Source organism: Herpailurus yagouaroundi, unplaced genomic scaffold, assembly GCF_014898765.1.
Source record: "Herpailurus yagouaroundi ecotype Mexico unplaced genomic scaffold, PumYag 139, whole genome shotgun sequence".
NCBI lineage: Eukaryota > Metazoa > Chordata > Mammalia > Carnivora > Felidae > Herpailurus > Herpailurus yagouaroundi.
In genome coordinates, this window is record NW_024412394.1 from 3,796,621 (window position 1) to 3,806,410 (window position 9,790).

General features: G+C 48.1%; 1 protein-coding gene across 7 annotated transcripts in view; it reads left to right on the plus strand.

Moving 5' to 3' along the window:
- The window catches only part of CUNH6orf89 (chromosome unknown C6orf89 homolog), a 41,003-nt gene extending 33,478 nt beyond the window's left edge, over positions 1 to 7,525 (plus strand). For 6 of the 7 annotated variants that reach the window (XM_040473358.1, XM_040473359.1, XM_040473360.1 and 3 more), the window contains 3 exons: positions 46 to 175; positions 3,220 to 3,343; positions 6,941 to 7,517. In XM_040473358.1, the coding sequence (XP_040329292.1) occupies positions 46 to 175; positions 3,220 to 3,343; positions 6,941 to 7,035 (349 nt within the window). In that variant the 3' untranslated portion in view covers positions 7,036 to 7,517. Of the gene's footprint in view, positions 1 to 45; positions 176 to 3,219; positions 3,344 to 6,940 lie in introns of all 7 variants that reach the window. The other variant, XM_040473357.1, reaches the window with a different exon arrangement.
- Positions 7,526 to 9,790: the final 2,265 nt, after the last annotated feature.

The window sequence follows — 9,790 nt, forward strand, 5'->3', positions numbered from 1 at the left end:
GGCTTGCCCAGCTGAATTACTTCTGTCTCTTCCAAACTTTCACAGGAGAAGACCTCTAAACAGATCACACATTTTACGTGAGCTTTTTCCTGTTTTCACCTACCTGCCGTTTCCAAAAGATGCCTCCATAAAAAAGTGCTTCCTTCTTCAACCGGAACCTATTGTGGGTAGTAAGGTAGGACATTTTGAGAGGACTTGGGTGGGTCGAGGCTTTTCCTCACTTAGCCCCGGGGCTGATGTCATAATCCCTTCCTTCCCTACGTGTCAACTCAGGGTGACTTGAAGGGACATCCACATGACCTGAAGTTCTCTGCCTGTTGCTTGCCAGGGGACCTGGTGTGGCCTGCCCTGTTATGAAGGCATGCTTAAAGTCTAGTTACCTTGCAGATCTGTTTCCTGCTCTAGACACTTGGGGGCAAGCTACTTTTCTACATTAGGAGGTAGAATCCTAAAATTTGAAAGGACCCAAGCATGCAGTTAGTCTGAGTTCCCTACCTCAAAGTGTAAAGCAGGCAAACCGTAAATGAACGCCCCAACTTACTCATTTTGTAGCTAGGGACACTGAGCCCCAGAGAGAGTAAATGATTTGCCCAAGGACACAGGAAGTTAATAGGAGGGCTCTACCCACCCAATTCCCAGGTTGGCTTTCCCCAGAAATAAACAAATAAGAAACTTCGGGTAGAGAACTAGCTAAGCAGAAAGCTTGAGAGGTTTGGGGACAAAAGGGTTGATGGGCACGTGCCCAAGGCAGGCAGACTAGTTTGGGTGGCAACACTTCTTGCTCAGTCCATGGCCAAGTACCCAGAGCCCACTTTTACCCCCCTGGGGCGAGTGGACTGGGTAAAAGCCGTTCTGAGTTGTGTCTGTTTACTTTTCTCTGAATTGCCCTTTTGTTGAGTCTCATTCCTGAGGACCGTTTTTGAGTTTGGATTGGTTTGGAAGAATTAAAAGGATGAAATTTCCCAAACTGTGACCCCTACCAACTCCGGGTTGTGTTTTCAACCTCCCAATACTATTGTTTGGCTCCAGATTTGCTGAATCGTGTTAAAGGAATTTCAAAGCCTATAAAAACAATCATTTTGTCTAGGAGTGAGAACTTCTGTCTGCCAGCAGTAGGGTGGAGGTGCTGGGATCTTGCCTCAGATTTTAAAGACGTTTATTCTGCTGTCCCCAGCTAGAACTCCGGGCCCCAGTATGATTTCATCTTCATAATTATGATACAATTTGGGGCGAAAGCTTTTATCTTTATCTTGGTTTTCCCACTTGAATCTGAAGTTAATTTCACCAGTCTGCTTAACAGGGACTCCGAGGAACCCCGCCAACAGGGTAAATACTAAGTTACTCAGACGCCTATCAGAGTCATCTTGTGGTTCGCAAGCATGTTTTGGGAAGGGGAGTGGTCCAAATAGGCAAAAATCCTGAGAGTCTGGTTTCTTAGAGCATCTGCTCCCCGCCCTGGCCCAGGCTTTCCTTTTTCTTCAGCCTTGTTACTCCGCCCTGTTGTCCACATCCCTGGGCCCCTAGACCCTGGTAAAGTCACATGTCTGTGCACCTGGGATCCCAGAGGCAACCTTGGAATAGAAGATGAGAAGTGGGGTCTGATTGCAAGAGGCGAGGCACTGGGGAAAGAGGTGAAGGGCTCCAAGGCCCACCTCACCCAGTCCACGGTGTTGCCCAGGGCTGGCCTGCTCCATCCTGGTGTCCATTTCTTCCCATCCTGGGTGGGGAGGAACCTGGTTCTGCCCCCTCTCGGGCCTGTATGAAAAAGAGATACATCCACTTGGTTTTGGTCTTCTGGAATTTCTTCAAGACCGCAGATGTCAGGGCTTCTGCCAGTCATTTGCAAGCCAGTAGTCCTCCTTAGTTAGTCTTCCTTCTGTCATGACAGTGGCAGTTGAATGGCTCTAGTGTTGCCATGGAAACGGAGTCGTGGCCACGGCCTGCTCTGAGAGCAACAGAGAGCCCAGGGTTGGAGACACAAGAAGATGGAGCTAAAACCAAACCTCTGGAAGCCCAAGTGGTGAAGAGAAAATCAGGACACGGCCCAGGGAGTCAGACTTCGGACCCTTGCGCTATGCGGACACAGAAAGGCTGTTCCTGGAGGGGACAGGGAGGGGAGGTCCTGAAGGTTTTCTCTCACCATCTAGGTAGGAAGAGGAGCCTGAGCAAGGTCAGCTTCTCCCTTTGTCCCTACTCCCTGCCTACCCCAGCGCCACCTTCGCAGCTGTTCCTGGCACACAGCAGGTTGCCCTTAATGCCTATTGGAGGCAGTGGTATCCCTCACGGTGCAGTAGTTACCTGTGGGCGTGCATAGCCCAGTTGTCTCCTTGGTATTCAAACTCTGAGGCCAATCTTACTGTCACTACTTTTTAGTCAGTAGCAGGATAGATCTGCTCGCCTAGGTCTTGCCTGAAAGAGTGAACTTGAACTTCCTGCTGTTCAATTCTCATCAAAACTCTGGCAGTAAGAAATAATATCCTAGAAATGATACTACGTTGCCCAAAGGATATGCAGACCGTCTGTTTCTCTAAAAAAGTCCGGCTGGAGTACCTGGGTGGCTCAGTTGGTTAAGCGTCCAACTTCACCTCAGGTCATGGTCTCACGGTTCGTGAGTTCGAGCCCCGCGTCGGGCTCTGTGCTGACAGCTTGGGGCCTGGAGCCTGCTTCGGATTCTGTGTCCCCCTTCTGTCTCTGCCCCTCCCCCACTCACACTCTGTGTCTCTCTCAAAAATAAATAAATATTAGAAGAATAAAAAAAATAAAAATCTGGCTCACATCAGACCCTCAGAAGATTGTATACTTAGACCACTATGTGTTGGCCTCTGCTAGACTTCTGTTAAATTGCACTGAGATGATTTGCCTTTAGCCTACTTTGGAGCTGTGGCTAGAAGTAGTCATGAATTACGAAGCTCGTGCTAGATCTACATTCGGGCTATTTGTTGAGGATGTCTCTTTAGGAGAACCCACAGAAGAGATTTCACCCTGGTCTCAAGATCAGGAGATGCCATGCTTAGGAGAAACTCATTTGTTTTTGTCTGTCGGACATAATCGCGAATTGTGTTATCGGTTCTGTTTTCTTTGTTGCTTAGGCTGGTATGAAACTCAGAGCCATATATAGACAGATTTGTGTACGTTCATCTCCCGTGCCACTGGGTTTTATTTTGTTTCCTTTTCCTTCCTCTTCTTCCTTGTTTTTTTTTTTTTTTTTTCCCTCTCCAGATGCATAGAATGCATGACCTATTTATCATTGGCAGCGGCGAGGCCATGTTGCAGCTCATCCCTCCCTCCCAGTGCCGAAGACACTGCCAGTCCGTGGCGATGCCGCTAGAGCCGGGGGATATTGGTAGGTGGGGCCCCCAGGGGGCAAGGTCAGTTTCAGGATCTTTGTAGTTTTTAACTCAGAAAATATTCTAAGAATTAAATATTGCCTTCAGAAAGCTTCAATTAAATAGAGTCAAAAAGAGCATTCCTTTATGGACAGAGTCAGTATTTATGCTCGGTAGAACAACTAATAAGGAAATGTAGCAGAGAAGGGCCTCGTTTTATATATATTTAGAATATGCGATGTGTTCCACTGGTCTTAGAAACTTCAAGTTAGAAGGCATTATAGAAAATGTTTAAGGGCACCTGGGTGACTCGGTCGGTTGAGCGTCCAACTGCAGCTCAGGTCATGATCTCACGGTTCGTGAGTTCGAGCCCTGCCGAGAGTGCAGAGCCCCCTTCAGACCCTCTGTCTCCCTCTCTCTCTGCCCCTCTTCCACTCATGCTCTCTCAAAAATAAACATTAAAAAAAAAAGAAGCAAATCTTTAGAGCAATCCTTTATTTTACAGATGAGGAGAGATTGAGACCCAGAGAGGAGAGGTGACCATCCCAAGTTCCTCCCATCACCTAGGCAAAGCATCAAGCTTTAAGTGTCTCCTTCACCAGCAGCAGGCCAGGGGAGGTACAATTCTAGATTTGAGGAAACCCTCTCTGTATCTCTTTTGCTAATAACGCAGTGCGAGCAGTATGTAAGGGCAATGATCCCATGGGGAAATATTCCCTTCCGTGTGGGTCCCACTGCCAAGTCATAGCCTCACAGTCATGACTCACCGTTGGCTCCATGATTTCCCAACTGTGGCTTATTCTGTGCATTATATTCTAAAAATCCTTTCCAAAGAAACAAGTTTGAATCAACTGCTGTCCGTAGCAATCAGTTTGACAGTAGAGTTTTCTTGGCGGAAGCAGATAGTATCACTATTGCCCTCTGTGTTTTTCCTGCCTCACAAAGCCTAGGGGGAAGCCTAGGGTCCCTGACAGAGCCCAGACTGGTTTTCCAATTGATTTCTTTTAATTTTACCTCTTTAGAAGACCCCAGTCCCTGGAAACCTTTCACCCATTTGGAAGTAGGATACAGACTGCAAACCATGACATGCTTTAATCCATGTTACATAACTTATTTCAATGTAGAAATGAAAATCATGCACAAATTAAGCGTTAACTGATAATGGAGCACAGCTGGCCTGGCCCCTGGGAATTACTGCAAAGAAGAGGATTTTTGTGTAGAAATTGTTTTTGAAGCTATTTTCCCGTAGCGGAGTGACCCTTCCATGAGGCATGTCTATTGCACAAGCCTGTATGGATGGCATTTGGGCTTGAGAGTGCGTAGTTATGCTTGAAAAAGTCTCTGTCTTATGTTCTACAAATGCCAGACAGTTCAGACAACTACAGAAACACCTTAGTAATCCAAATTTTAGGTTCCTGGATCCCACAAACCTCTAGAATGCCAATTAAAGAATTGGGGGGAATAAATGGATGGCTGGCAGTGATCAAAGAAGCTTTGAGCATCAAAGGCTGGTGGGAATAGCAATGAAAAGCCGAAAATCCGGAGCATGATAACCTGCCAGGCTGTGACTGGCCGGCTTGCTGACGAGAAGGAAAGGAGCCCTGTGGGCATGAAAGGCCAGCCGCAGGACAGCAACGTGGAGAAGGGATGGGGAACTGACTACAACAAGAGGGAGAGGGCAGGTCTGGGAGAAGAACAGGGTAGGGCCGGCTGGGGAGGACAGTGAGCTTCTGAAGCAGTGGCAGAAATAGAAGCGGTGGCTGCGGCTGCCACAGTTAAAGATGAGCACAGGAAGTGGACCCTGACAGCAAAGGAGAATAATTCAGTGCTTGTAGGACAGCTGGCAGCTCTAGCATTTTGGGGGGCCCTAAAGAATGGCACTGTGACAAGTAGGTTCTATGGTTTTTGCCGAAGTAAGCATTGTCCTCTGAAGGCAGACAGGAAGGGGACAGGAATACACATCACCAGAAAACCTGTGATGAGAAGCATTTTCTTTTCTTTTTTTTTTTTTTTTTAATTTCTTTTTTTTTTCTTTCAACGTTTATTTATTTTTGGGACAGAGAGAGACAGAGCATGAACGGGGGAGGGGCAGAGAGAGAGGGAGACACAGAATCAGAAACAGGCTCCAGGCTCTGAGCCATCAGCCCAGAGCCCGACGCGGGGCTCGAACTCACGGACCGCAAGATCGTGACCTGGCTGAAGCCGGACGCTTAACCGACTGCGCCACCCAGGCGCCCCGAGAAGCATTTTCAAGAATGCTTCATCATCCACCTGCCGTGGTTGATGAGTCACTGCCCATAGTGGCCTTTCTTTCTTTCTTTCTTTCTTTCTTTCTTTCTTTCTTTCTTTCTTTTTTTAAAATTTTTTAATGTTTATTTTTGAGAAAAAGAGACCGTGTGAGCGAGGGAGGGGCAGAGAGAGAGGGAGACACAGAATCCAAAGCAAGCACAGATGCGGGGCACAAACTCACGGACCGCAAGACCATGATCTGAGCCGAAGTCGGACGCTTAACCGACCGAGCCACTCATGCACCCCCATAGTGGCCTTTCTTGAGTCACTAAGTAGAGGTTAAATTCTGTTCAGTGCTCTCAATTTAATGATGGGTAAGGTATGTCGCACTCTAGATAATTTTCCATCAGGAGTTTATTGAAGTGTTCCAAGTTTTTAAAGCTTTTAAGTCTACCTTCCTACTCCACTCAAATAATGTAGGGTCAGTGTTTCCTAAACAGTTCTTCAGATCACTGATGACCCTAGGGATGGGAACAGGAGCCCCTTAGAAAAGCCCTTGGCAGGGGCGCCTGGGTGGCTTGGTCGGTTAAGTGTCCGACTTCGGCTCCGGTCATGATCTCACGGTCCGTGAGTTCAAGCCCCGCGTCGGGCTCTGTGCTGACAGCTCAGAGCCTGGAGCCTGTTTCAGATTCTGTGTCTCCCTCTCTCTCTGCTCCTCCCCTGTTCATGCTCTGTCTCTCTCTGTCTCAAAAATAAATAAACATTAAAAAAAAAAAAATTAAAAAAAAAAAAGAAAAGCCCTTGGCAAATAGGGCTGTTGGATCAGTTGATTTGGGGAACTGCCTGTCTTGTGATTACATAGTGCACATTAGTGTACAGAAGTCTCCAGAAGCCTTAGAGGAACCTAGTGTTTCTCAAACTTTCTCAAACTTCCTTGACCATGGAACCCATTGGACTATCCTAACAGCATGTTACTATTTGCAGAACACAGTTTAGGAAGTGCTGGTCTGAGCGATTCTGGATGTTCTATAATGAGGCCATGTGACCGATAACATTAGGAGACTTGGATGGGGGGGGTCCTCCTTCCCTCAGAACTCATCGTATCTTCTTGCCAAGAAAGATGAGATGGGTCTGAGAATTGATGCCCAGCACCAGCCTCATCTAGAGCATCTTGCTTTTGTAAATCTACTGAGTTGTGAGTCATAGTTAGCCAGGTGAGTGGTGGTGATGAAGCACTTGGGTTCGTAGTGGCTCCCATTGGACATCCGGTTACAGAGAGGACCAATAACGGCATATTTATGCCAGGCAGACCTGCCTTGTTCGTGCCCACAGGTGTGCCCAGTCCCTGCCATTCACCTGCTTTCCTGTTGCTGTTTCCCTTCAAGGCTATGCCGGTGCCACCCACTGGAAGGTCTACGTTACAGCCAGAGGGGTCCAGCCTTTGGTCATCTGTGATGGAACCACCCTCTCAGAACTATAGGAAACAAGAACTGTACAGAGGAACAACTTTGAGGTCCGAAGACCAGATCGAAAGGGGAGAAATAAAAACAGAAACAAGGAAACCACTTTCTAAGGTTACTTAGTTATCTGCCCTATGCATGCGTGTATGAGCCAGCTGTATGCTGGAGGCAATGGCCAGAGCCTGACCCTCCCGACTCTTCCAGCCTCCCTGCTTGGCCCCGGGATTTTGCCGGTACCTGTCTGTGAGAGACTGGGCTCTTCCACACCTTCTGGAACCGCAGCCTTGAGGCTGCCCCTCAGGCAGGAAACAGGGCTAATGCCTTCCCTTACTTGTGTGGTGTGATCCCCTCTGCTGGCTCCCTGGCCACAGAGAGGGTAGCCAACAGGTCCTGACTTCAGGGCCATCCCTTACGAGGTGGGCCTGCTTGTCCTGTCTTCCTGGCCACACCACCCGATACTTTTATGGAAAGCCATGGTCAATTAAAGAAGCTGTTGCAGTTTCCCAAGCAGAATGGAATCTAGAACCAAGATTAAGTAATGTCATTGCACTCAAGAGATGCACTGCCTTCCCAGTGTCTGTGGCTCTTGGAGTCTCAGTGACGTCAGGTTGGAGTCTGATTATAATTGAAATGGTAATTGCCGAGGTAATACTTTCCTCCATCTCATCAGGTTCTCATGCTGGCCCCCCCTCCCCCACACCCCCACCCCCAGCACCCTTCCCTTCCCTTCCCACTCGCCTATCTGGATGGTTTCTCAGAAGCTGGACTCCTGGTCCTCCCTTGGCAGAGCCCTTTATTGCTGAGGCAGCACCGCTTCTGTCAGCTGGGTCGCTTTTACCAAGTGTCTTCAGAGGGGATGAGTTAGAGCGCTGGCCTAGGGAGAGGGCACCTCCCCGGGTTTGATCTTTAGGGTCCAACTTTCCGCAGGGAAGATGTTTTACAGATGTGTCAAGCTTATGTTGTAATGTGGTTGGGGAAGGAGCTCCAGACCCCACGTGTTTGCCAGCTGGGTGTGCGACTGTGGGATCCTCTGTCTCAGAATGATTTCTCTCTTTGTACTTGGGAAACAAGGTGAGGTATTTTTATTTCTTTTTTTTTTTTTTTTTTTTTAAATTTTTTTTTTTTCAACGTTTATTTATTTTTGGGACAGAGAGAGACAGAGCATGAACGGGGGAGGGGCAGAGAGAGAGGGAGACACAGAATCGGAAACAGGCCCCAGGCTCTGAGCCATCAGCCCAGAGCCCGACGCGGGGCTCGAACTCACGGACCGCGAGATCGTGACCTGGCTGAAGTCGGACGCTTAACTGACTGCACCACCCAGGCGCCCCTATTTTTATTATTTGTAACAGTATAAAGCTGTGTTCTTTCAGTTGGGTGGTTCACTATGCTCATTGTTTTCTCCAAGTGCTTTTAGTGTGTATTAACCAAATGGTGTAAATGAGGACATAGTTTTCTTCCTTTTTTTACCCCCCCCCCTTTATTCTTTTATTGATGCTGCTAGATACCTGGCCTCTGGCCCTATGCCATCACCCAGCTGAAGGAAAAAACCACACTGTAGCCTCTGGTTCCGAATTACAGAAATCAGATGAATCCAGGTGGCCGTGACAGGGTTAATGGCAGGCGGTGGTGAGGACAGAATGTGTGACTCCTTGCGGGGTCCCCTTCATCCTTGGACGTACCCCTGCACCTCCAAGGACGTCCCTGGGCCCTCTCTCAGCCCCTCTCATGAGCAGCAGTGGGGATCATCAAGTCCCTGAGGGGCTGGTTTGTGAACTTGTAAAGGAGAAGCATGGTTCACGGAGCTCAGGGTGGAAATACTCTGCCTCCACGGACTTAAATGAAACTAGGATGAATGGTACCTGAGGGAATTTTTTCTTAAACAAGTCCGCGCCTTGTGTGGGTTAATGCGGGAAAAACAAAATTTTTTGTCCATATTAAACTCATGCTGCTAAGCCGTTATGATTTAAGAGGTTTGAAATCAGAGGGATCATTTCAAGGCCAGCTTTGCGCAAGCTTTTAGAGCCTTTGCAGTGTCCTTACCCCTGCCGCGCGCAGAGAAGGCTTATATGTAAACAAGTTCTTCAGAGTTTTCTTAAATTAGGCCCTTCGGGTTAACGAAAGAGAGGGTTCCTTAGTAGAAAAAGAAACTATCTTGATGGTTGAGATTTCTGTTTTGTCATTTTGAATCACCCCGTGTTCTTTCCCCAGTTCCCACCTGCCCTTCACACCACGAATGTTCATAAAATACCCACTTCAACTCAAAACTTTAAAGACTAGGAAAAGTTTTCTTCTTGTCGCTCTTGCATGTGTCGCTCTTCTGAAGTGTCCCCTGGGGAGTCCCCCAAGCCCCTGAGCTGTCGAGCTCCACAAAAAATGGTGTAGCCGCAGATAAGCTGAGACTTTTCATGCATTTCCAACTCACTTTACTTAAAGTCTACCCAGTTCAGAACTGAGGGTAGATTTCTGTTAGGAAATTTTCCACAGAGGGTTTTCTGCTCTTAATTACTGGATACACAGAAGTAATTGGCCTTATCCTCAAGGCAATTCTGATAAGCAGGGTACAGGAACGGCTTCCTACAGGAATGACCCGCAGTGGCCAGCCAGTCCGTCTCTCCCCAAGGCTTTGTGTGAGGGTGCTGCTCACCCACCCCCACCCCCAGCTCCTCCACGGAAGCAGCACAAGTCCTTCCACATGACCCGGTGCGCGAAAGAGGGTCATCAAGATGAGGAAGAAGGGTGGGGAGGCATGGTGGGGCCACCTAACCAACCCCCCAC